The sequence below is a fragment of the Chaetodon auriga genome, chromosome 4 (assembly GCF_051107435.1).
Source record: "Chaetodon auriga isolate fChaAug3 chromosome 4, fChaAug3.hap1, whole genome shotgun sequence".
Lineage (NCBI taxonomy): Eukaryota > Metazoa > Chordata > Actinopteri > Chaetodontiformes > Chaetodontidae > Chaetodon > Chaetodon auriga.
The window spans coordinates 8,841,875-8,867,387 of record NC_135077.1 but is presented as its reverse complement, the minus strand read 5'-3'; the positions used below and the strand labels follow the sequence as shown (position 1 = coordinate 8,867,387).

Here is a 25,513-nt window from a genome sequence, read left to right as displayed (position 1 = left end):
TATTTACAAAATACAGCTGTGTAAAGTAAAAGTGGTGAGCTGGAAAGAAAAATACCATGACACACAAAAGGAGGAAGAGGTCAGGACACATACAGTAGGATTTTTCCCAGGGAATTTAATAAGCAACAATCATAACCAGATTAAAACGTTTGTAAAATGTCCATCCTGTTTTTTTTTCTTAAAAATGGCTCCACAAAAGAAGCAAAGAGCAACAAACACAAAGGAAAAAAAATGTTTTTTGAGTAAGACCTACATACAATGAGCTTCAAATTATAACTACAAGGTATTTAAAACCTTCTAGGATGTCAGTGGTGTGTGTTTGCATGTGTGCGTGTACATGTGTGTGTTTTAAGAAAGGTCCATAATGTGTCCAGGAAAGCTTTAGAGTCAGAGGAGCGGTGTGCGTAGGGTTGGGAAGGTATAAGGAAGAGGCTGGCCCATTTCTCTACCGTCTTGATTTCACCTTCACCGGTTTCCTCTTTACCTGAAAGACAACAAAGTTTGGACTCAGATGAAAAGAGCAAAGACATGATTGGACAGTCGCAATAACTTAAAAGACCACCACAACACAGGAAAGCAAATGACCACAATTTCTAATCTCATCACAGCAGCGCAAGACACAGACAGTCTGTTAGGGCCCTGTAGAGGTGTGTTTAGAGATATCCTGGACTAAACCAACTCACTGCCAGCCCGCCTGCCTTGTCTCCACTGTTGGGCTTTCCCTGCCTGTCAGAAGGAACTCCCCTCCTTGTGGACATGGTATCTCCCTGGTGGTGTCTCTCTCTGTCCCTCCTGCCACAGGCAGTGCTCTCTGGGCTGGACTCCAGCTCTATCTCAGTGTTGCCCTCACTGCCCAGGAGGAGGGCACCTCTCCTTACAGCTCTCCCTGTCTCCTCTCCAGACTCCCACTTTCTCACCTTTTCTTTCTCTCTGCCAACAAATAGCCACCTGAAGAAGAAAAAAGTTGACGTCTGAAGGACTTCAGTACCATCTCAGGATTACGGTTCGCTCATTAGCCATCAGTTCAAGAGACACACTTCAAAGTGAAAAAGCACAGGTCAAGCCTTTTCTTGTCAATTCCCTTTTTCATTGGTTATCTGCCAAAGCTACGCCGAGCTACACCCCTGACATGACTCTCTGCTGCACCTTTTCTCTTTCTTCGGCTCCTCTCTCACCTCTGCAAGTCAATCTGTCTCTTTGTCCCTTCATCGTTCTGCTGTTTTGACATCTTGCTGTTGACTGACTCTGCCGATGGGTTGGAGCTGGGGTCAGCGGCTCTCTTCCTGCCTCTGCCAGCTCCACCCCCCGTTGGTGCCGCCGCTCCCTCTTTTTCAGCTGCTGCGGGAGCAGCAGCAGCTGTTTTGGGTGGACGGCCGCGTCGTTTGACGGGCGACGCTTCCGTCTCGGCGTCAGGGGTCGCGTTCCGACTCGGCTCCTCCTGAGAGAGACAGCGGAGGAGAGCTCAGTCAAGACAACTCTGCTGAGCGTTGTGTGGCTCCGAGCTGACGTGTGCTTCTCCTGTCTGAGCTTACCTTCTTGACCTCATCGTTCTTGATGACCGGGTTCTCGTTGTTTTCTTGCGCTCGGCTCTCTGATGACTCAGTGGCAGCATTGCTGTTTTTACGAGACACGTTTGAAAATCGTTCAGTTGAAGAGAACATTATGTTAGTGAGTGCGTTACGTGTGAGTGAGGGTCTGTACCTGTTCTTGTTGATGGTGGAGGAGCTCAGTGGGGAGGAGTTGGTGCTGGTGTTACTGGCTGTGTCTGAGGCTGTGGTGGTCTTCGTGAAGATCCTCCTCCCTGGTACTGTCAGAGGCTTGTTCACAGCTCCCAACACTGGAGCTGGTTTAGGCTGCGTAAAGACAGGTTGGAGTTGTAGAGTGCAGTTATTATGCTGTAAGCATTTGATAGTTGAGATCCCTCTATGATTATGCTGTGTGTAAAAATAATCAGTAGTTAGGCCTCAATACATCACTCAATTCTGTCTGCCCCTGCCCCCGCCCTCCACTACTCCTACAAATTAAACAACCCATGTTGTCATTTTAAGCGTTATTAACCTATAGTGTGGATTGCTCAGTAAATAGGAGCAACGCTGAGTGCTGCTCCTATTTACTGTGTTCATGAAAACATCAAGTGTTTTGCATTTACCTTCCCAGTAAGCAGCATTTGTCTCATCTCTGTCGTCAGATACTCTTTGTCATTCTTGAAGTCCTGCTCGAAGAAATCACAACAGAAAACTTTGATCAGCATGAACTGCTACACCACACATCCTGACCATGAAGGTCAGGATTTTGTTTTTAATCTCACAAGTGCGTGCCCATATTTCATCTACCACTGAGCAGGTGGAGGAAGTACTCAGAACTTGTAATTAAGTACAAGTAGCAATACCACAGTGTAGCAACACTCTGTTGAAGTAAACGTCACGCATATCAATTTTTATTACAAGTACAAAAATATTAGCATCAAAATATACTTAATGTACCAAAAGTAAAAGCACTCATTACACAGAACAGCTCGTTTCAGAATGATGTATATTATTAGAGTTTATAATTATTGACGCGTTGATGTTGAAGCTGGTAAAGGTGGTTTAACTGCTTCATATGGTTTATCTGCTGGACAGCTTGAGAATTTCCCCTCTGGGATCAATAAAGTTGTATCTTAATCTATAATATCACATCATAATTTATTTGTTGATAACATTTTGTGTTATTACACTAAATCTGCAGAGTAACCAGTAACTAAAGCTGACACATACATGTATTGGAGTAAAAAGTATAATATCTGGACCTGAGTTGTAGTGGAGCTGAAGTGTAAAGTACCAAAAAATGGAAATACTCAAGTAAAGAACAAGTACCTCAAAATTGCACTTAGGTACAGTACATGAGTAAATGTGCTTATTTACTTTTCGCCAGAGTAAAGGTTGTTGCTTCAGATGTCTGTACAATCCAATATCTACGTGTGTGTGTGTGTGTGTATTGCCTTGTCCTGTATGAGGAAGAACTTGGAGGGTAGGACAGGGTCTTTCGGAGAATCCAGGTGACATGCGGTGCTCTTGTTGGCAATAACGAAGAGAGCAACATCACAGACAATATACAGCTTCTGTAACCAAACAACACACAAGATACGCTGTTAAACCATGTTTGTTTTCACTTCCTTTTTTTTTTTTTTTTTTCCCAAAAACTGCCCTCTCATGAACATAAAATCCCCACTTTCTCAGCAGTCTGGTGACATGGTGACGTACATGTTTTCCGCATTGACTAAGGACTTATATGTGTGTACGTGTGTGTGTGTATGTGTGTGTATGTGCATACCTCATTGGCCTTTGCGTCATCAGGACACTGTGCATCCTTGGTCTGTTTGATGTTTTCTACCATCTTCCTAAGAAAGGCATGGCTGTTGTTCTCATTCTTGGTCATCAGCACTTCCAGCATGAACCACAGGCACCTATGAGCACAAGCACAGTAAATAAACTACATGTCACAGCTTCAGCCATCACCTCTGGTATCTCTCAGTCAAGACACTCACTCTTTGATGTCTTTGAGCTGTTCATATTCATGTGGCTTTGTGAAGTCTGGGTCGTGGGCCAGCAGGTGGATCATATAGGGAACGACATACTCAGGAAGGAGGGAGACAAGTTTTTCTGAGGGAAGAGAGAAAAAGCTTTTTAATGTCCGCATTGTCTACCGTGTTTCATCCGTCTGTCTTCATGTGCATTTTGTGAAGAGAAAAGTGGAAACGTAAATATCTGGAAACAGACTGAGCAGATAATTCATTAACAGATATGAAACATGTGACCTTAATGTCCACTGAGGCTTTTGCTCTACTGAAGACTTGAAACCATCTAATCTATGCAGGGTGACAAGCAGATAGAATAGAATCAGGGGGAGACATTCCCCTTTATTTGTCACACACATGCGAGCACGGCACACGAGGTGAAATTTGACTTCCGCCTTTAACCCATCCTGGTCGTCCCTCCTCCGCGGCAGACCAGGAGCGGTGGGCAGCCAGACCGGCGCCCGGGGACCCATCTTCGGTGTCACCATTGGTCAGGTGGTGATCTTCTTGCATGTTTTTAGTGGGGGTATATTTTTATGGAGGATACCCCAGGTGAACACGGGGAGAATATGCAAACTCCACACAGAAAGGCCCTCCTCGAGCAGCAGGCACCGAAGGCATGGTGGAGGACACACCCGGTGCCCGCACCGAGATTCGAACCCTGTTGCCACCGTGCCACCGTGCCACCTTCAGATGCATAGAAACTTAAATTCTGTATGTCTGCTGTGTATTACTGCAGAGGGTGAAAACAGGCATGAAGATGCTGGAAAGTTTCTGGAAATTCTATCAAATTTGGATGGAAACTTTGCTTTTGTGATCTGTCACAGTCTGAACCGCTGTCAAACAAAGCTCACTTTAAACAGCTCCGTTTTGTAAAATAAGAACAGAAGCTGTGTGTCATCATGAGAACATCCACAGACTGAACACTGACCCTGAGCGAGTGGGTTTTGTTTGATGTACTCTCTGCGGACGGAGATGTTTTTGAGGAGGCACTGTCGGGCGTGGGCGCGGCGCTCCTTCACCGGGTCCTTGGCACACAGGGCGAAGACAGCCAGGTACTCCAGGGGCAGCAGCAGTTTGACAAGAGCCAAGTGCAACTTCTGAGCAAAGATCTGACGAACCTGGTAGCACTCATCCTGTACGCAAGAGGGAATATTTCCTTTTATTCTTAGAACACATTGTGAATCTGACATGTTTCCTCTCATTGTGTACACATACAGCACATCGTGCATATCACAACAGGACTTTTTCCACAGCAGACATTTGACTCATCACAGTGGGAAAAGCAGGTGTTTGCTAATAACATTAACGACTGCTCCATTCTGTCAGTGAGCCAACACGCACTAAAGGGAATTCAGCCATCATTAATTTTATTATGTACGTCTGTCTTGCTCCTCCTGTGACATGTCAACATATCCTCTGTTAAAAAGTGATGTAAAAGTGAGACTGACGTTGATAACGAGGCCGCAGAGCTGAAACTGTTCAGGTGTGATGATGTCATGGTAACAGGGCTCCTGGGCCAACTTCATAATGGCTCCACCTGCGGCCAGCCTCAGACGAGACATGTCAGACTTACTGCGAGGAGGGGAAAAAAAAAAAAGGAAACGGGGCAGAAAGACAAGAAGGAAGAAAAAACGTAAATCAGTGAATCTGAATTTGTAATAAATTATTCAGTTCAAATGGTTGTTTAACACAGCTTGTTTGTTTTCTGAAGAGCAGTTAACTTATCTCTAAAGCTCCATGTTTCAGAATGAATGAAAAACGGTTTGTTGAAAGTTATGCTAGCAAAACAAAGCACTAAGGTCTCCACCTTAACCCAGCTAATTGTGTCATGCATGGCTCCACTACATCCTAGTTCTCAAACCCTTTACTACGACCCCGTACAGTGACCTTTAACCCCTGAGTTACCTGATCTTCTTCTGCTCTGTGAGGTCTCCCTCGCTGACCAGCATGGCTGACAGCAGCCGCAGGGTGGAGTTTGCAGACTTGGACTGGTTGTTCTTCATGCCTAGTAGCCAACGCACAAGCAGCTTGATGGCCTGCACCTGTGAGAGCAGCAACAATTAGGCAAAGTGAGGCTGCTGCATCTTTACAACGTAGCTTTCAGTTATTACTGTGCATGCACCAAGTAAAAATGAATAATCACGTGGAATCGAGGTGAAATAAATGCCGTGTTTGCCTCTTACCTTAGCGAGGACCTCTGGTGAAACTTCCTCATCGGTGGTCCACAGCTTCCCATTCTTGTTTCCCACTGACTGGAGACCCAAAGGCACATCAGTCACATTCTTACACTTATTTAGAACTTTTTCAGTTTATCAAAGACTGTTTTTTTTGTTGACAGTTGTAATAACTATAACCAAGTGTTCATGGCATTGTTGTAAAAATACAAAGTGTGCAATCATATGTACACAGTTTGATCTGAACGCACCCTGTCATTCATGAGCAGGTCCTTGACAATAAAGTTTGCCACAATGGACTTCATCGGTGAAGCAAACTGATCTGGGGCCAGCATGGAGATGTGACCCAAGGACACAAGAGGAGTGATGAGCTGCTCTGGGACGTCTGCGTTCAGACTACGTGACAGAGGCTGCAGGTGAAGGAAGAAAATGTGTGAGTGCATCCAAGCCAAGAAGTATCAATTCAAGGAAAAGATGACATATAAGGTGTAAAAAAGGCAGAGGATTATGTTTAAAGCAAGTTAAAATAGATAAAAACAAACATCCCGGAAAGTAAATTAGGAAATGGTGTCGTACCTCAAAAATCTGTGCTAGCTGCACTTCCTTGTTGTTAAAGATGGCATGGATACAGTGAACAGCCTGCTTGGCCTGGTGAGGCGTTCCTCGCTTGGCTTTCTGATGCAGGATGGGAATCAGAGTCCTGATGGACACATGAAGAACAGACGTTATGAAGACTCACACAAAGCAGATTATTCCTTTCACTTAATCCAGATGTTGACCAGAATGGCTAATGCCAAAAGTGTGGACCCCAGTCTTCTCTCTTCATTGTGCAGTATTGTTCTCATATTTCCTTCACCTCATACGAATCAGACTACTGTTCAAGAAAAATGTGTCTTGTCTGGATTCGTCACTTCTAAGCATAATATCATTTCTCTTACGATCTTATCTGTTGTAGCTCCGTCTCGATCTTCTGCCCCGTGTTTCTGAATATCTGGATGGCTGCTTCGGCCACCTTTTCATCCTCCATCTTCAAACACTGAAGCAGAGACTCGTAGGTTTCTGCAGAGTGGAACGCTGTTGGGTGCGTGAACGACAGGACCTACAAGAAGTGAAGCAGTAGAAATGATGTACTTTCTAACATTCATTTCGTTTATTAATCACATTACTCATTCAAAAATGCAGAATCTAGTTTTCCATATGTTTGAGCCTGTTAACTTTTCAGGCATTCGCTTCTATTTACTACTGTATGCTTGCTCCATGCTAGGCACCTTGAGTAGCTCCAGGCCGGCACGGATGGCTGTATCAGGGGTGACGCCCTCCTCATCATCGTCAGCTGTACCTTCAATTGACTTGTTCAGCAGCTTCACCAGAGCACTAACAGAAAACATTATAAATTATAACCATCCCTCTGTGTTAAAATAATCTAAACCTGTGTTTGTTAGATGACAAATAAGACAAATAATATCAAGTATTACAAATAACACACATTGGTACACTGTGTAACTTAAGCAGTTTAAGTCATTCAGCATGTGTGTTTCCTCTCTCATGGTGTTTTTCCATAAAGCAGAAAGGGTTAAACTTGTTCCCTGTGTACGGCCAGCAGGTACACCTCATCACCACTAGGTGTCTCAGTGAATGAGAAAAGCCTGTTTATGGTATTACACAATGACACAGGGAGCTTCATGTACTCTCCATTTCTCTATCACTGATAGTGGAACACAGAGTGCTGGTCTGTCCTATGACTGCCTCTTTGTATATTGTTCAAAACGGAATTTAAATCTAATTTCCAATCTGAATCAAAATGTACTCATCCATTTCAGTGGTATCAGAATTGAGATTTGAACATGTGCTAATGTTTGTGGTCTGGGGTGAGACTGAACCCAGCTGCAATACTTGTGCTGTTGAACATGTCAGGATTTTTTCTGACCTGATGGCCTCAGAGTCAATGTGGACGGGAGCGATGCGCTCCAGCAGGAATTTCACCATCTCCAGGAACGGGTTGGTGGGCTGTTTGGGGAATGTCAACTTCCGAGTGATCTCCCTCTGAACACAGCACAAACAGAGCACTGTTAATATCAACATTCATGGGTTTCTGCTTAACTGTCTGCTTACGCATTTACATGGTTTGTGTTACTAAATCTAAATGACTTCTTATCTAAACATCTAGCTACAAGTTGCAGTTTATATCCATATCTATTCGGACTCATACACAATATGTAGTGAAGACTTTGAAAGGATTTCAGTCAAAGGTATTAAGTACATATTTTGGTGGAATAGAAGTTATCACAATATTGACATGTGTGATTCCAGTGAATCATTTCCAGCTAAAAACCTGCTGTCTACACTTAAGAGACTGTTTTTCCCGAGGAGTACAGAGGACCGATAGAGAGCTGCATCACATGGTGCAACAACAATCACCTGAAGCTCAATATCAGCAAAACCATTGAGCTTGTGGTCGACTACGATGATTTTATATGGATGTTGCTGCAAATGTGGATGCTTCACAGACATCTTCAACCAGGCAGCACAGAGGATCACTTCAGTATCTGACCACATGTGAAATATGGTCACAATCTGCTCTTCTGTTCCTGAGTGTTGGCTTTGAATAATGGCCAGAAAAGTGTTTTTGCACAACATTATGATGTTACAGTGAAGATAACCTCTGACATTTCAGATATAAAATGTCATCACTTCATTTCATCCTCTGAAACACTTGGTTGAAATGTTCTAATAATTAACGTATGAATTCTTGAGTTACAGCCAAAATCATGTTTCTGAGGTCTACCAAAATCTAATTAGTTAATCCTTGAAATTTGAAGAAATTCCATCAAGGCATTGCTGGGATATTATATTCATAAGAAAGGACAGACAACCCAAAACCGTAATTCCTCTGGCCATGGCTTCTGCTGGCACGGAGGCAAATTAAGCATTTTCAGTAATTACCACTATTTCCTTCTTCCTCAAAAAACTCTTTCTCTCAAACACATATTCCTCTGAGATTTTAGCTACCTTGAGTGCTTTTTGACTGCTGCAGTGTAGAACATGAGCTCAGAAACAATCCCACAGCATTGAGCTTATTGTGTTTTTGTGCCCAGCATGTCAGCACTGTTAACACTTGTGTGTAAGTGTTAAAGCGAGAGGAGGAGACTGGCAGTCTGTCCGTGTCTGAGTGTGTATGCTCAGTGGATGAGTGTTCAGTATCCTCTCACCACACAGATCTCAGCCTGTTTGCAGGAGCAGGTCGGGCTGATGAGCATCTCCAGCTGGACTCTGAGCTTCTCGTCCTCGCCGAGAACCTGGTTGAACTTCTTCATGAAGTCCTGGGCCTTCCCAGCGTCGGGCAGGTTCTCTGCGAACATAAAGCAGAGTTAATTCAGCCACTTCAAGTGGAATGAACTCTTGCTATTTTGAAGAAATGAGTGAGTGTGTGGGATGGAGAAAAACATGTTTGTGTGATTTCTGACTTACTGGCAATACTCATCAGCTTCCCAAACATGGCTGTGTTATTTGCCTCAGACTACCAGAGCAAAAGGGAGAGAAAACTGTCATAGACATGTTGTGAAATTTGCATCATAAGACTTAGAGGAGATGGCAGTGTGTGTGTGTGTGTGTGTGTGTGGGGGGGGGGGGGGGGGGGGGGGGGAATGTGTGTGTGAACTCACCACTGGCAGCTTGTGGAGGTCCAACAACTCTTTGACAAGGCCTCTGAGCATGTTCTGACACTTCCACATCTCATTCAGGGCCCTGAAAACAAAACACGGGATGATCAGGACGGCGCCTTTGTGAGATGCACTAGTTGCTATTAGTAGCTATTAGTGTTCATTTTCATGACATGTAGATACGACAGGGTTACACTGGTATGAAATGTTAATGGTATGTCAACCGTAATTATTATTATTACATTTTTATCACTAATAATGACCCTTACAATGAAAACAGAAGTCTTTTGTGGTTGAAAAAGTGCTTCATTACATTTGACAAAATAAAATGTCCTATGTTTTTTTAAATAATACAAATAAAGTAGAATACCACTGATAAGCTAATGTATATGGTATGATAACCGTTAATTTTAAAGACCACAGTATACCACTGTAACCCTGAGATGTGGTGTGTGTGTTTACAAGCAAACATATGGGTGAGAATCAATGTCTACAATCCACAGATGTGTGTGTGTGTGTGTTTTTGCTCAGAGGAGTCAAGACCGAAGGTTTTACTGACTTGACAGCATTTGTGTCCAGGCAGGCGTACAGGTAGTACAGACACTTCATCTTCTCCTCTGTGTCAAGACTGTGAGGGACCATGTACTGAGCGAAGATCTTCTCTACTAATAACCTGCAGAAAGGAAGGGAGGGAGAGGGGAGAGTTGACATGAATCACGTGTATGTGTAAAAGATTATGCTGTGTTCTTTTCAATGTGAAACCACCCATACACGTGTTTATACGCTCACTTGTCGTCGATGCTGTTCTGATAGTAGATGTGCAGAAGTTTGTCTTTGATCCAGCTGATCTTCTGGGCAGACTCTTTGCCGGCCTCATGGTGCAGACAGTATTTCTTATAAAGCTGAGCCAGGCCCATCATGGCCTCCTTACGCACACGCCACTATACGGGAAGAAAGAAGAAGGAGGAAAAACAGATAAGGGAAGGCGGATTTAAATGGAGATGAGGAAAGTCAATTTACATTTCTTGAAATATGAAGAAAGCAACCTGGTGTTGAGGGAAACACCTTTACTGCTGTGCTTAAAAACATCTGCACCACTGATACACAATATGTGAGTGCATATTTGTCTCACCCTCTTGTCTAGGGTCCTTTCCCGTACGAAGCCCAGTAGCTGGTCATTGACCAAGTTGAGGTCTTTCTTGCCGGCGTTGATGATGGTGACGATGACATCATGACGGATGGCTTCCTCTGGGTCATGGGAACGCACCTTCAGATACTCTGATTGGATAACAAGGAGAAAGACGTGTAACCCTCCTTTCTGCTCAGAGCATAATGTGAAATAAAGGACTGAATCGGGGGGAGAGGAGAGTGAAGACAGTACAGTGAGGCAAAAGAACGAAAACACAAGCAGCAGTTCACCTGTCAGGTCTCGGGCCAGGTCTGGGTGGTTCATGAGGCAGTGGCTGGCAAACTTTACGCACTCTAGCCTGACTGGAACGTGGATGTCATTGAACCTGGAGAAAAACATCAGTTACACACATGACAAAATGTATTATATCACTATTCTTTTAATGAGTCTTCCTGATTGGACAGCATCAGGTTTAAGGATCACTTTGTGTGTGTGTGTGTGTGTGTGTGTCTGCATAGCGTTCATGTAACTCACCGTCCTAAGAAGCACTGCCACAGCGGTCTGTTCTGTGAAGCCAGCTCTGAGTCTTTGGCCCCGAACAACTTAGCTAGCAACCGTACAACGGCTAGACGCTCCTCGCCATCATTGCTCTGCACACACAAAACAAACACAAGTGAAATTCAAGGTAAAGTGATTTCATTCCAGTGAGACAAACTGTCAACCAGCCTGTCTTGTGCTTTGGTCAGATACCTGCTAAACCTGTAGAACAAGAGCTGTGTTACTTTCACTGCTACAAGGACAATTATATCTTAAAGCACATTTGAATATTATTAATCCCTTTTCTCTGATCACTCTTCAACAGATTTGTCTGTCTATCTTGTCCATCTCTATGTTTCAGCCCTGTGATTGACTGGCAACTTGTCCAGGAAGGCACAAGTCTGAGTCCCATTAACAATTTGCCTCAGCTTAACGCCAAAGGTTGATCTTAAAAATAAACATGTTACAACTGACTTGACATTAGTTTTCACTTCACTTCTTTTTTTTATATAGTTCCTGGATTTTCTGCTTAAAAGTATCCTTGGTTGTCTGTGTAAAGGTTGTTTCACCAAGACAACGCAAATGACGATGGGCACGATCTTGAAGTACTGAAAGGTAAAACCGACTCAAGGCAAAACACAGTGTGCTGAAGCTTTAAAATCTGTCCGTTTGTCCACTAATCATCAATACTACAAATGATTCAACAATGACACAACACAAAGCTACGTCCTGGTATCATTTTGGGGGATGAGTGTGTGTGTGTATGTGTGTGTGTGTGTGTGTGTGTAAACCTTAAGTTTGAATTCCAGCTGTGGCATGACAGAGGTAAGCAGCATAGGGTCGATGGCAAACAGTTCCTGGATGAGATCAAAGACGTGCTCTGATAGGTCGCTGACTGACGACTTGCCCATCACCAAAACCTGATTGAAGAACTGAGGAAGGAGATAAATACTTCAGTAAACAAGGTGCAGTGCAGACACAGACAGTCAGAGTCTGAGGAGGAGAGTGAGAAACACAGAGGCAAACTGGAAATCAAAAAGTGAGGCTGCTACTCACGTTTGCAATACATGTCTCTATGGTCTGGACGGTCCTCTTCAGCAGGGTCTTGGCAAGATCATATGCTTGCTTGTTCAGATTCTGTTCCAAAGAAAGTTTAACACTGATTGGTTACTTCAACTGATGGTGAGCAGCATACTCAAAAGTTTAGCAGTACGAAGAACTTCAGGCTTTTGGTCATACAGCCAAGCAGGGGTTGTGTTAACCGAATATATTCTATCGACTGAATTATATTTAGCGATGGAAAAATCTAATGCCCGTCTGTCATTTTGATGGATTACAGCACTGAGGGTGATCGACCGTAACGCTGAGTAATTCACACAACACAGTCAATAACCACATATAGACAACCTGTAGTAGACCTCCCTGTCCAGTTGGTGGCGAGTGTGCATGTTAATTAGCTTTAGCCTTGTCTTGATCTCATGATCTCACATGCCTGACTTCTCTGTGTAGCTGGCTTCAGCCGTCGCACTGGCAGGCTGTATTGCTACATAGCCATCACAAAATGTCACAACAGGTGAGTGAAGTTGTCCTCTTGTGGTGAGGACAGCTCAGAAAAGATTTGCATTACTAGAACACAATGATCAAAATATGCGAAAACCTCGAAAGTGCTGTTAAATTTCACAAAGTAATTGAAGAAATAATAAGCAGTGAAACCAACGTTTGTGCTGAAAATGCTAATTTTGTATTCTAATTTAAATCTGTAGTTTTATGTAAAACTACACTATTGTGTTTTTCACTTTGTCTCTAACATTAAAAATAAATATGGTTTTATTTTTGATGACTAAATAAATAAATGAATAATAATAAATTGACAAACAAACATACACATGTGGCAACACAGTCACATAAATCATATCTGGATGCATAATACATATGAGCGAGTTTGTGCCTTTCCTACCTTGTGTGCAGGGATGAGGTTGATGAGGATGGTATCCAGCAGCTCTTGTGTGACTCCATCTCCCTCCAAGATGATGGAACTCATCAGGTCCATCATGTGCATCTGCACCTTCTGGTTATGGCTGTTACTGTGGAGGAGGAGCCACAGAAAGAGACACAGGGACATGTTGATCTCCAGTGCTATCTCATGAAAAACAGGGATATGAAGGGATTTTACACAAAAGGACACAGCAGCGGTTAAAGGAGGACCTTACTTGATGACAGAGAAGAGCGTTTTGAAAAGCTGGATGAAGATCTCATTGCAGTCCTCCAGTTCAAAGCATATGTTGTACGACTTCACCCATGCCAGGTTCTAGAGAAACACATGAAGAAACATCATTCCTTCACCAGCAGCTTATTGTGCTATTACTACTACTGGGCTTGAACCACATTGAACAAAACACAAGTTTAGCTCCATGAGGTTTCTACCAAATAGGCGCCTTACCTCCAGCAGGTAGAAGTATCTGTTGAACTGAGGGCTCTTGGTGTCTTCCAGTCCCTTTAGCTGTCTGGTGATGAACAGGAAGATGTCCTGGAGATGAGACAGGAAAACACTTGAGCATGTGATTGCATTTTTGTTAGCATTAGAGATCTAAGCTCGAAATTGTGGTATTTCATCGAAATGGCTTTAAATTAGTACGTCTCGTTTCCAAATTTGAAAGAAAAACCAAAAAATGAAAATGTGTGCACTGATCAGATCCTGTAAAAACATTACGTTTTGCACTCCTCTGCAACCGGAAGGCCTTGAATGACTCGGCTGTCATATGACAACAAAGCAGTGAAACGTTAACTGAACTGCAGGCTGTGTTTACACAGACCAGAGAGGAGGGGACAAGAGAAACCGCTTGTAGGGGTTGTAAAAATGTATATAGTTCAATATGTATAGCATGCAGAACTATTCACCCCTCTACAGTACTGGTTAACATTTGTTGGCACAGTTGTCATTTCAACTAGTGGAATCAGCGAGTGAAAAGCTGAACCCTCTTCTCTAGTGCTCAGTCGCCTGACAGAGGATTTCATGCAGTTGTCCAGCGTCAGTCAGTAACCTTGAGTTTGTCGTGGGATGTGTACGGGGCCTCTGGAGCATAGATCCTGAAGATGTCGGCCAGACAGCAAGCCACCAGTAGCCGCACGTCTTTATTGGGGTTCCTGAGGAAGAACTCTGAGGCAAGGTGCAGAGCCAGGGCGAGATACTGCTGCTTCTCCTCTTCAGAGTCTTGATCCATGTCCATGTAGGTTTTCACCACCATCTGTGAAACAGAGTGACAAGGGAGGAGAGTCAGATGGGAAACATCCAGGGCAGACCAAAATTATGGATGAATCAACTTTTCTGAGCTTCAGAAACACTTTGAAATGACTCTACTACCAAAACTTGAGCCACAAGGTCCAGTGAAATTTTTAAAAAGTCTCAAATACACATATCAGAAAATCTTTTCCAGCATTTGCAGCTGGGGAGTAATTTTCACTGGAATGAATGGTGCACCATCTCAGAATTCAACAATTTCATTTATATATTTATACTAATGAAAACATAATTATATTCTATTTCCACCACTAGAGCCACCTAAATTCTACGCACTGGCCTGATGATTATTGCATATAGGACTTGTTTAAACCCAAGTTCTCTCTAAACTGAAACCATATATTGAGGGTATTGATGAGAACTGGATTATGGTTAAGTGTGAAATAGAAAGGGGAAGACTGGAAGTGACCAGGGCTATGACAAATGTCGAGTTGCAAGACGTTAGGGCTGGGCGATAAAACCATCTCGTCAGTTGATCGTGATAAGATTTACATTGACGATGAGAAGCTTTGGACAGTTTTACTCGATATGGATGGATCTAACAGCCTGTTGCATGGTAGAAATACATGCAACAACAGTCAGCCAGTCACTTTGGACTGCACGTCAAAGTACACCTCCATGTCCTACCACATAGCATTGTGTCAGCGAGCGGTGAAGTAAGTGGATGAGAACACAGATGTCCTCTGGAAAAGAGGAAAAAAGCAAGTGTAACTGAGGGGCACAAAGGGGATTTTAGCCTCTGCTCTCTGTGTTGCTGCCTATTTGCATGAGCTGAGTGCCCCAAACAGCAGAGAGCAGTGTAACTTCAGAGCAAAGCCCACAGCCAGACTTTAGGATATTGTTTTACCGGGGTCAACGATGACAATGCTCAGTATCGATAAGTGCAAAAAACAGGAGGAAGTATGATTAGTTTATCAAACCCTGCTGAATAACCTGAACACTAATCCACACCCAGTTTGTTTTCCACAGCCATACTTCATGCTGAAGTGCTGAAAGTGAACTTCTGCTATTCTACAAAACTGAGGAAATTGTTTACTGACATCAGTCTACATAGGAAGTGGTTTTGATATCTCAAAAGTGACGATGAAGCGCTAAGACAAAATATGCCACCTGTGCCAACCGAAGTCGGGAGAAGCAACAAATTATCAGGACACTCTTCAAACTGGCAGTATTATCAATTTATACAGTGTATCGTAATAAATATCAATGTTGATCAATAAGGAAAAAATTAGTGTGACCTCATTTTTTGCCATAGCACCCGGCCCTACCCAATGTAGCTTCAAAGTAATCATCAATCATTCAATATACTTAACTGAAATGAAAGCTTTACCAAGAAAGATTTAGGAAGATAAAGTGGGACACACTGAAACAGAGAGGAATTAACCAAACGGGTCTCTAACCCCAAACCTAACCAAAGCTCAGAGCTAAATGAGGCTAAAGCTAGGTAAAGCTACGCTGTTCTTAATACTCCAGTGTGACCCCTTTATCTTAATGGATTCAATAACAACAATGTGGTATATTCTAACGCTTAAAATATCTATAGGGACACTGCAAGACAAAAAACACATCCCCTTGTTAGAGGTGGAATGTGTGCTATGACCTTAAGAGAGTTAAATCACCAAAATAAAAAGGTCTTTAAGAGGATTTTGCAGATCCTAAATGAATTCCTTCCTGTTGAAAATAACAATTTACCCATGCTTGTAGGGGTTGAGCCTTTTCCTATTTGAATTATATCAAATTTAAGGTCCAAGGTTAAATCTATTATCTATATAGATTTTATTAAGTATTTTTTTCTAGATTAAACATGAACCCTAAAGTCTCTAGAGGTTGTATGCACACCAGTCTTACCAACATCTCATATCTTATGGATAAGCATGAGAACACCACACTTTAAACTACCACTTCCTCTACAAGAGTGATGAGTGTGTGTGTGTGTATATGAGAGCGAGGTGAGGCAGAGCAGTGGAGCTCATTGAACAGCCAGGCAGCCCGCGGGGGTGGGGGATGGGCCAACAGCTCCAGCAGACTGCAGAGCACCACACTCACTCCTACACACACACACACATACACGCACACTCATCCCAACCCTCCGCCGTTCTTAGCTGAAACAGTCACAACCCAGCCGGTGAAGGCTCTCCATACAGAGACAAGTGTGTGGGCCTGCTGAGCTCTGGAGTACGTGTGCATCTCTGCACCCTCGATTTATTGCAGTGTACGAGCCCGATCTGAAAATATGTGCCACATTTTTGGTTTCAAATGGCTGCTGATGCAAAGTCTGAGACTCCAAAACAGCTGTGCTGCTTCTGTTAAACGTTTAACCGAAATCAAGCCACAATTTAACCCTGTAATTCATTCAAGAAGCTCTGATAACATCTAAGAAGCCATAAACTGACAACAATTTCCATTACTTTTTATGCCTCTTCTTTCCAGCCATTCAAACAGGTTAGCCAGGATATTAAACCCTTTGGCTGTGATCAAACAGAAATTAAAATCACCCTCTCATGGTTGTATGCTTTGCCAACTAGTCAATTTGCAGTTACATCCGTGTCTGTCCAGACTCAAATAATTCATGTACTGTATGTATGTAGTGAGGGAATTTAATAAAAACGTATCAAAGCTAGTGTAGGTAATGTATTTTGAAGCATTTTTTAAATTTACATCTTGACAATCAATCAATCAATTAAGTACTCTCAGAAAAGAAAAAAATAATCTGTCATCTGTGGCTGTCATAGGCCTGTGTTCCATCTCATCATTTCATTTGGCCCCAATGAAATGACCGTATAGCCTGTCTGCCTGTCTACCTTCGTGCCTGCCTACCCGTGTGCACTCATTGTGCATTACCAGAGTCTTCCACAAGGCTAGGTATTAAACTGCTTAAGCTGCAGCGAGCTAGTCACACAGGAACGGTAGAGAAAGTGCACCCAAAATTTTCCAATACTAACATGCTAGCTTGACAACTGTGAGTACTAACAATAGTCACGTTCGTTGTTTACATTCATTATAATTCTGTTTGGTGTTTTCTTGAATGAGACATGTGGTAGTTGGACACAGTTACTGATAACAAATACACGCTATGGTTCAGTACATGATCCCTACAACTAGTGAGCCGCTACACAGCCACAGAGTCCAGTTCAGTGGCTAACCCCACAACACAAAGCACACACCCGCAGTGGTGAGCAGCTCATTTGGACAGAAACACTGAAATGTATTCTTGTGATGGCTAGTTTGCTTGTGTTTATATGATTGTGGCATGTAACAGAGTTGTAAGAGACCAATGTTACAGCTTTATCACATGGTGCAACAACAATCAGCTGAAGCTCAACATCAGCAAAACCAATGAGCTTGCAGTGGACTACTGCTGTATGTCTATTAGTGTTGAAGTTCATTAAGAGAAACTGAAACCAGAGTCAAATACCTTGTATGTGTTCACATGCTTGGTCAATACAGCTGATTCTGATAGAACACAAAGTTATAGCCATGACAGGAGACAATGGATCAGATATGGATGTTTCTGCACAGAAGCTACAAATTAACCAAATACATCTATCAGCACATCTTAAGTCCACTAAGTAACATAAGTCCAATCATGTTTCTTTAATCCAAACAAAACCCAGAGGGGAAAAATTACTAGTCAAGGTTTTAAAGGGAATTTCATGGGGTACTTCTTCTTGGCTGAGTGTAGTCGCTTCCTGGCATCCCCTCTGGTCACCTTGCAACCTCACAATGAGGACAAGACTTCAACCAGCTGCTGGCTGTAGCTTCATACTTACGATACTATAGGGACATGAGAGTGGTATCGACCTTCTCATCTAACTCTCAGCAGGAGCAAAAGTACTATCCTTTTAGCTAAAGGAACTTTTTTCACTCTGAGAAATCAATATGGTTTGAAACAGTGATCTCTACAATACACTGTCAGATCAAGCAGATGTTGTGTCCTGGCTCCTCATCCTCATCTGTTTCTGTACACAGTGCTTTTCTTTGATAGATCAAAGGGTACACGATCAGTCTGTGCCAGTGAAAATAATTTGCCACTGGGTTGGCTCAGTTAGCTATTACTTTTTCAAAACTAGAAACACTGTTATTTGTCCTATTTCACCTGCAATGTGCGCTCTGACAACAGTATGATGTTAACAGTTTGTAATAGTGTATTAGCCTTTATACACGGGGTGCACGCTCTACCAAGTGAGCTACCCAAGCACTGTCACACACCATTTGAAGTCAGAAGTAAAATGCCAATATAAAACTGGCAATTATGCTAACTGGTCTTGATAAAGGTCACTGTCCCTGGCTTTTGAAATGAAACAGCTGGTGGAGTGACTTTTCTTCATCAGACCAGAGTTGGCTGAAGTGCTGCAGTGTGTGTTGGTTAGCCGACTTGTTTGCTAATACTGGAGTTCAGTGCTCTGCTTCGCTAAGGTCGTGGGGTGACAGGGTACAAAGTATTCACAAAATATTTCCCATTTGTCTTGCAAAACTACTTATGAAGGTATTAAACCCAGAATGAACCCTAAGGCTTTGCCTTTTTTGAAGATGCACTACAAGATGTCTCCTGTGTGTAAGCTGTGTGGGTGCTGCACTCTGCCACTGTGTAAGTTGTGATGAACAAAAATGAATGTTTGACATTTGTGAATAAATACAATTCAGAATCATAGAGGATAATGACTGAAACTCTGGAAAAGTCTTTCATGAAGGTGCATATTAGAAAATGTTACTGAAATCTTCTTGCTTAAAGTAAATGCATTTCCACCACATTCAAAACAACAGTGAATTCCTCCTTTCAAAATGTAATGCCAAAACCACTGATTTACGTTCAGTGACTTGTGATTCATCTCACGATGAAATATCTGTTTTAAGAGCATTTAGTCTTTAATGCCGAGTTAACACATAGCTTTAATAGCTACTCTTCCACAATCATCATTATGCAGCACATGAAATATTGTGTAAGAGGATAAAAGGGGAGTACATGGAGTGGTGAGTCTGATGAAAGCCAAGCAAACCTCAAACCAAAGTTTCTTTAAAACAACAACATACGTTCCACACAAGCCAACAGTTCCATATTACAACACCTACTAAAAAGTCAGTGCAGGCAAAACCAACACAGTACAGGCCAGGGTGAGACAGACTCTTCAAAGCACCGCAAATTTGTACTGATGACCAATAACAGTTGCTGCCTCCTTCCTCTCTTGAGCTTTAAGGTGGTTAGCATACTTTATGGCCATCTACGTGACGAGACCAAAAACTCACGTTTCGGCATTGTCTGAAACAACAGAAACACTGTGATGATTGTTGCTGTTATTCATGTCGAGCTCCCGCTCCAAAACAGCAGAGTTCAAAACCTCGAGTCCAGTGTGTGTGACTGGAAAAGAGGACGCTTGTAGGACAAAACTTTTCATTTCCCATTCGCTGCTCATAACATGAGCTGTGGCTGTAATCTAGCTAAAGTTCACTTCAAGGCTCTGCATCACTTAAGCTTTTGACTCTTGGTACAGAGCTGCTATCACTGTGCTACTAAGTTGTGGCCTTGGTTGAGTTGTATTCTTTGGCTCCAACAAGTTTACTAACCTCTAAAATCCACCATTATTGACCACAGAAAAATGGCCTTCAGTCTTTGGCTGTATGTTCACAGATGCATCATGTTATTTCTTCAGCTATGGGACTGTAATGTGGAAATGAGGCTCCAAACACTTCTTTCAGTCCTTTGGCCTCGCTGAAGCTTTGTTGTTGTTGTTGTTGTTGTGATTTGAGCTTTGCTAGGTGGTTTTACAATTACAATTTGTCATTTGGCAGACACTTTTATCCAAAGTGACGTACATATGAGATTTTCATACATCACAAGCAAGGTTCTGGACCACAGAGAATAACAAGAGAAAGTGCCCTTACGCAATTTTCTAGTCCAAGTGGACATACATGCTACGAGACAGTGCTACGAAGTAATGCATAGCGTGAACAGTGTTTTTTTTTTTTTTTTAATTTCTTTTTTAAAGAAAGGTGTTCAGAAAAGAGCTTGGTCTTTAGTCTTTTTCTAAAGATCGAGAGGGACCTTGCAGAACGAATGGAGTATGATGTGCTTCCTGTGGTGTAGCTGACCGTCGTCCAGCAGTTTTCGCAAGATGTTCTGTGTTTGTTTCCTTTTTGCCATTGTCAGTTCTTGAAACGGGAAAATCGAAATGTCGATCGAGCACCCTCAATCTCTTTTTCGTTATCAGCATATTCATTTGTCATTTTCTTGTTGGGTTTATTTTTAGCAGCGCTTGGCTTGCGTGCCCTCTGCTGTTCAAACAAGACACTACAATTTTTGACAAAGAAATCGTAAATAGCCATGACGGCATCAAACCATATTTCTATCATGATATCGCAAAATTCTATGTATCGTTATATCCCTGCTGCCATACTACTACTTCACAGTGCAAACTATTTATAGTGTTAATTTGGACTCTCCATACAAACAAAAAACAAGCGCCTCACGTGAGACTTGAGTTAAAAACACAAGACTCAAAACAGTAAAACTAATTTTCTTTCAAGATGTAACTGATACGGTTCAAATGGGAACAGAGATGCAACAGAGGTGCATTATCACCACCAACTGTGGCTTTCATGTGACATGAGAACGTGGTAAGCAGTCCTGCTGTCCAAATCACCTGACCCTGCGAGGCAGCTGGAGTGCTACATTGCGCTGCCCGTCCCGGATATATAGCACAGACACTTAAGCCGTTCTCTCATATGAACTCCAGACAATGTCCACAGAATCAGGTCCAGACATTGTTCAGAGTTGCCCTTTCACACATGTAGCACATCTGCCAGTGTCAGGCATGTTCTACTGGAAATACTTGGTTTAGGTGAGGGGTGGCGTCTGGGAAGCACATGCAGTTGGAGGATGATGACTCATCTGTAATGATGACTGTTTTTGTGTTGACAATACTATGTGTATTTCGTTGTGTATCCATAATGTCACCGAAAGAGTGGAAAGCAATATACAGGCAAGCAGAAAAGAGTACGAAGCAGCAACACTCGATGCAATGTCATCAACACGCCCACTCACTCGCTGTGGAGCAGAGTAGCAGTGCATACACTGTGAATGACACTGTGTAAATACAGCTTAAGGGATAGCTCCTGTGGTGGAAACGGTATTGCCAAAGCTCTATTGGTGGCCACATTTCTACCATTGCATGGTACGTACCGTCATACCGCCCTACCCTTCATTACACATTCCTGATTTTTGTCATGCAAGCACACCAGTTATGTCACCCCTGGCTATACGGATTCCTTCAGAAAATGGCAATGTCACACGTGTTGTGACATTTTGACCTTTCACAGGCATAAAACCAAACTACAGGACAGAGCTTATGATATTGGCTGACTATAGATGAAAATAACTGAATAAGGGACCGTATAAAAAAAACCTCTCTACTGGCTAATTGCCCTTCCTGCATCACAACACAAATTTGAAATCTCTTCCACCAAACGGCAGGCTAGATTACTGCACATACAATTACTGTCAGCCTTTCCAACTCTCAGGAGTATACAGGAGAGGTTAAATGGCTCCACAAACATCTGTCTTGCATGGTTAACAGCATATCATTCTGCATATTTGTCCAGCTTGCCAAGACCATGGTTTATGCGCTTTACGGTCAGAATGCTACTCTATAAATAGTTCTTGGATGTCAAGAAACCATTTCAGTATTAGCGCAGTAATAATCTTAATCTAATGTGATTAAGAAGAGTCACGGGATGACTGTAAACACAGATGCCATCTTTGAAACTACTGTGGGTTTGAAGTGTGGAGGAAGGGGAGGGGTGGATATCAGGAAGCAGTGTGAGAAGGTTTAACACTCTGATTTTAAACAGCTATAATCAGTATTTTCATAAATACATCAAATGGCAATGTGAAAAAAACATGATAATGTGAAAGGAGTCACCCTTAGAGACAAACCTACAGAGTGAAATCACCTGAGTTTGCAGATCTGCCTCAGCTTTACTAAGAGTAGTTACTGAGAGTTCACATAGAGTCTCAACTCCTTGTTTAGCTGTCCAGCCAACAACTTCACTCTCACAGCATTTGTTTTGGTGGCAGTGAGCATCTGTTTCAGCGAAAAAGCTCTAAAAACCCACTGTAAGCTCCCAGCCCAGCACCAAACGGCAGACAGACACAGATAGTGACTAGCTGGTGAACATATTGGAGCATGTGGCAGCTAAACAACCAGTCATTTCCCTCAGGAGTTGATAGAGACCAAAAGAGATAAAAGAGTGAGTACTGGACTTACATTTGCCGGGCAGTCAGAAACATAGCTCACACTCTGACTGATAATGCTGCTCCATAACTGCTGAATGTGTAAATAAACCACTGTTTGATAACAAGTCCTTACACAGGGCTGATATGTCAATACTGGTCATAACTTGTTTCTGCTGTCCACATATATATGCATACATATATTTTAGTATGACAGCTTATTTTAAAAAGAATGACTAAATAAAAAACATGAGTCACTGTTTTGTTCTCTTGCAGTAAACATAGCTCAAGTGTGCAATGTTTGCTTTTCTTGTGTTCACATTCTGGGATCATCCCATTTTTCCAACTTAAAGGGAGGTGAAATGCTGAAAAAGCTGGAGACTTCAATGCTTCTGAATGTTGTTTAGACTGAGAGAGATCATCAAAAAGACAGATGACTGGGGAAAACAGCCTGCCTTAAGAGAAGAAGGGCCTCTTCTGACTTAATAAATAGTGGTTCACAAAGTTGGGAGAGTTTGGCTTTGTGCCAAGGGCTGGATGCTGCTAACTGGGGTTTAGCCTCACAGAAAACATATCTTGGCAGCAAGAAAGTCCATCTACATACCTTCAACCGTTTGACAACCTCATCGTTGCTGATTTTGTCCGTAATCTCCTTCACTCCAGGAGGATAGATGATCTTTCCGTCGCCCGCCGGTTTCTGCTGTTGCGGGAACTCCATGCTTGTTGATGTATGGTCCACACGGTCTTCTACTGGCCTCTATGGGTCAGAAAACAAAAGTTCAACACAACCATGCTATCGTACTTGCCAAAACCTCGTTTTAAGCATCATTCTCATTTGCCAATCATCAATTTTACCTGCTAAAATTGATAACGCCGTACATGTATATTTAACGATATTCTAATCCAGAAAACTTTTAGGACAGAAAGCCAACATTAAACCAGCATTGTGCATATTATTAGCTTGCATGCTAAAACACCCCGGCTAAACATAAGCACCATATTTTCCGAAAATTTCTCATCAAACATCGTATAGCTACAGAAACAAGCTCAACTGTTATTTCGCTAACACTGCAGCCATTTGAACCGCTAAGATGATGGAAAACCACTTTAAAAACAATACGAGAGCAGCCGCTGTATGTCTACTGTCATACAGGTTATCAAATTAGCTAGCTAGCTAGTTGCTGTGCAAACATCATTGGCTAGCGGCTAGCTAGCATTTTGCGGGAAGGAAGTAATGTTAGCAGCGAGTGGCTAACACACGCTAGCCATGCTAGCTAACTGGTTAGCCTACTTTTGCTAGCCTAGGCCGCAAACTATTCAGGTACCCATCACATCTCCAGCTAGAGACAATCACAGAGGAAGTGAAGTATTCTATCATCTATGCCTAAAATAGCCATGCCCGTGGTCAGTTCCTGTGGTTTACAACAAATGCAACTACTTTGAGAAGTTTAAAAACGAAGCTAATTTACTTGTTACTGTCTTTTTTCAACTTCAACGCATCGCTCCGTACTGCCGCTAGTTTACAGGCGAAGAAGGGCTGCTACCGTCGCCCTGAGCCCTCCTCTCTCGCCACCAACTTGCCCCCACGGAGGATTTAGAACACCCTAACAAATGCAAAATGAATCTATTTTCAAATATACAACTACGACTAAAACTGCAGGATGTTTGCCAAGCGTTTCCTCGTTTGTATTTACCTCTCAAGTGGGCCGTTTTAATTCATTAGTCTGACACAGGTTTGGTTTAGTTTTCGGCACAAAGCTCTCTGTCCGTTCAGTCAGTGCTGTCTGTGTGAAGGCTGGGTGTAGAGCGCCCCCCTCGGTTTCGCAGGAGTACTGCAGCACCAAATACATGGCGGGAGTCAGAAACAACCAGCTCGCTCACACACTCGGATCACACTGTCCTTCACTCCACTGTGGCTTTATCTGTAAAATATCGGCCACAGTTGTTTTTTGTTGTTTATTAAATATAATCACTACGTTTGTCTATAAATACACCTCTGCATATTTTTTTGTTTTTGCGGCACATATGTGGAGAAAACCGTCGCAAATACATTACTACAAGTACAAATACTAAACCTTATCATCATCATATTTGTAATAGTTATTGCATTATTTTAAAAGGCTGAGGTGATGGTCTATTAACACTTATTTCTGCAACCAGTATGTTTATTGATATTACAGTCATCTGATCATTATTATTATTATTACCACAACCACCACCACTACTACTGCTGCTGCTGCTACTACTACTACTACTACTACTACTACTACTACTACTACTTGTGCTGCTGCTGCACTAACTGTAACAGTAACAGTAACAAATTCAACACATTCAGTCTGTTTATAAAATAATGACTTGATAAAGTAGTGTGACACCTGGTGGTCAACTAGTAATTAACGTTTGAAAAAGTGATTCAACTTCACCCTTTTCAAGAATGCTGCAGACGATCAGCTTTGGTTGCTAACTTCTATTTTATGTTTTTATCGATGATAATAGGTGTATTTTTACAGATGAAGATTCTACATACTCTATAACCAATTTATAACAGATGAAACATTGTTATAGATCAAATGACCCATCATTTTAAATGGATAAAATGACGCATACATGTAAATGTATAACTAATGATAATAAAGTATACTAATACGACAAATTTACAATGACATTGCTACATATGAGTACTTTTATTTTTGCATTTTTCTCATAATGCGTCTGTTCTTCTACTTAAGAAGATTTTGAATTAAGGACGTTTATTTACAATAAAATATTTTTTTCATACTACATTGCTACATTAAATCCACAGCAGTTCAGGCATTGTCCATAAAGGCCGTTACTGAAACTCAATGCCTTAGCCACCCAAAGCAAAAAATAGCTCTTGTCGAGCAACCTTTTATTTTGAAGTCTCTGCCTTGACTTCCGGTGCTGGACTC

At 42.2% G+C, this 25,513-nt stretch overlaps 1 protein-coding gene across 3 annotated transcripts; it reads right to left on the bottom strand.

The window, feature by feature from the left end:
* Window positions 1-95: 95 nt before the first annotated feature.
* pds5a (PDS5 cohesin associated factor A) lies at window positions 96-24,393 on the bottom strand. Of its 3 annotated transcripts, none has more exons than XM_076727776.1 (33): window positions 24,278-24,393; window positions 23,188-23,340; window positions 14,100-14,303; window positions 13,499-13,585; window positions 13,269-13,366; window positions 13,016-13,142; window positions 12,115-12,195; window positions 11,850-11,990; window positions 11,056-11,171; window positions 10,812-10,906; window positions 10,525-10,670; window positions 10,182-10,333; window positions 9,952-10,065; window positions 9,396-9,477; window positions 9,202-9,250; window positions 8,943-9,082; window positions 7,661-7,776; window positions 7,002-7,107; window positions 6,672-6,832; window positions 6,310-6,433; window positions 5,985-6,143; window positions 5,743-5,811; window positions 5,465-5,601; window positions 5,008-5,131; window positions 4,488-4,692; window positions 3,527-3,641; window positions 3,313-3,445; window positions 2,981-3,100; window positions 2,150-2,212; window positions 1,702-1,853; window positions 1,533-1,614; window positions 1,176-1,438; window positions 96-484 (listed from the first exon to the last, which is right to left on the bottom strand). In XM_076727776.1, exons 2-33 carry the CDS (start codon window positions 23,299-23,301, stop codon window positions 481-483), a joined length of 3,879 nt encoding a protein of 1,292 aa, XP_076583891.1. In that variant the 5' UTR covers window positions 23,302-23,340; window positions 24,278-24,393; the 3' UTR covers window positions 96-480. The 3 variants fall into 3 exon arrangements, with proteins under 3 accessions (XP_076583891.1, XP_076583893.1, XP_076583892.1); XM_076727778.1 differs by lacking the exon at window positions 96-484 and adding an exon at window positions 547-948; XM_076727777.1 differs by lacking the exons at window positions 96-484; window positions 1,176-1,438; window positions 1,533-1,614; window positions 1,702-1,853; window positions 2,150-2,212 and having other exon boundaries at window positions 2,708-3,100.
* Between the last annotated feature and the right edge of the window lie 1,120 nt (window positions 24,394-25,513).

What these genes read in the sequence shown, in the direction of transcription:
- pds5a (XM_076727778.1), bottom strand. Translation starts at nt 23,301, where the DNA reads ATGGAGTTCCCGCAACAGCAGAAACCGGCGGGCGACGGAAAGATCATC. An exon ending in CCTGGCCCGAGACCTGACAG is followed by an intron (nt 10,671 to 10,811) that starts GTGAACTGCTGC and finishes TTATCCAATCAG; the next exon opens with AGTATCTGAAGGTGCGTTCC. An exon ending in GAGCTACAACAGATAAGATC is followed by an intron (nt 6,434 to 6,671) that starts GTAAGAGAAATG and finishes TGTGTCCATCAG; the next exon opens with GACTCTGATTCCCATCCTGC.